Genomic DNA, 979 nt, shown 5'->3' with positions numbered 1-979 from the left:
CGGGTGTTCCGTTGGGTGCGGGCCCTTCCCGCGGGGGCCTTGCTGAGTCCCCGCCTGGCTGCTGGCTGCTCTTTAGCTTCGCTCCGTGCTGCTGGCGGTGCGTTGCCGCCTCGGTGTAGCCAGCCGAGACGCGGGTTCCTCGATAAGCGCTGGGAGCTCACTGGCTTAGAAGCGGGGCGGGAAGGGAGGGGTGAACACACCGCCAGTCTCAGGGAAGCGCTAGCTTGCACTTCAAGAGGCAAAACTGTTGTAGGCGTTACTGAAAAACACCAGGAACTACTTCTGAAAGTTGTGTAGGACCAGACTAAAATATATGCTTTGTTAGTTGGTCTTCAGTATCTGATGTTGTGTGTGTTATTGTCAATACAAGTGATCTGAGGTATTGGGATTCTAGCCAATCCTGCCGTTATTTCTGGTGATTATCTTATGTTTGCTTCCCTTGCTTCCTCTTTGGGTTGTTTGAACACATTGTTTTAGTAAGTGTATGGTATATTTTACACTTGCTGATTCTCTTTCCACAGTCCTAAATTCCTATGCTTTGGTAACATAGCTTTGAATACTTTGGGATGGTGACATTTCCTAGGCCATTTGTCATGGGGGGCTGGGAGGATTTTAATTGTATGAAGTTAACTATATTAACCTATACTGTAAATTTAATTGCCTTTAAGGAGGATCCATCCTTGGAGAGACATTTTAAAGGCCATCGAGATGCCATCACAGGAGTGGATTTCAGTCTTAATAAGAAACAATTGGGTAACTATCTTTGCAGTCATTTAAACATTCAGTTTTTTAATTACACTGAAAAATAGAGATGCTGAGTTGTAAAACGGTTTTGGAAGTCATGACTGGCAGATGAGTGAGGGTTTTATTTAATAGCTGGGAAGACCCACATTTTTAATTCTCTTAGAACAGGAATTTCAGGTGCCTCTCTGTACATGCCTCTCCAACTCTGTTGGGATAACACTTAACATTGTGTCCA

General features: G+C 44.7%; 1 protein-coding gene across 2 annotated transcripts in view; it reads left to right on the top strand.

Moving 5' to 3' along the window:
• The first annotated feature begins 6 nt into the window (after nt 1-6).
• The window catches only part of POC1A (POC1 centriolar protein A), a 122,880-nt gene continuing 121,907 nt past the window's right edge, over nt 7-979 (top strand). For both annotated transcript variants that reach the window (XM_006028262.3, XM_014522096.2), the window contains exon 1: nt 7-753. In XM_006028262.3, coding sequence (XP_006028324.2) covers nt 567-753 — 187 coding nt within the window. In that variant the 5' untranslated portion in view covers nt 7-566. The remainder of the gene's footprint in view (nt 754-979) is intronic.

Source organism: Alligator sinensis, unplaced genomic scaffold (genome assembly GCF_000455745.1).
Source record: "Alligator sinensis unplaced genomic scaffold, ASM45574v1 scaffold487_1, whole genome shotgun sequence".
Taxonomy (NCBI): domain Eukaryota; kingdom Metazoa; phylum Chordata; order Crocodylia; family Alligatoridae; genus Alligator; species Alligator sinensis.
Note: the sequence above shows the minus strand (reverse complement) of the source record. Positions and strands in the feature narration are given on the sequence as shown.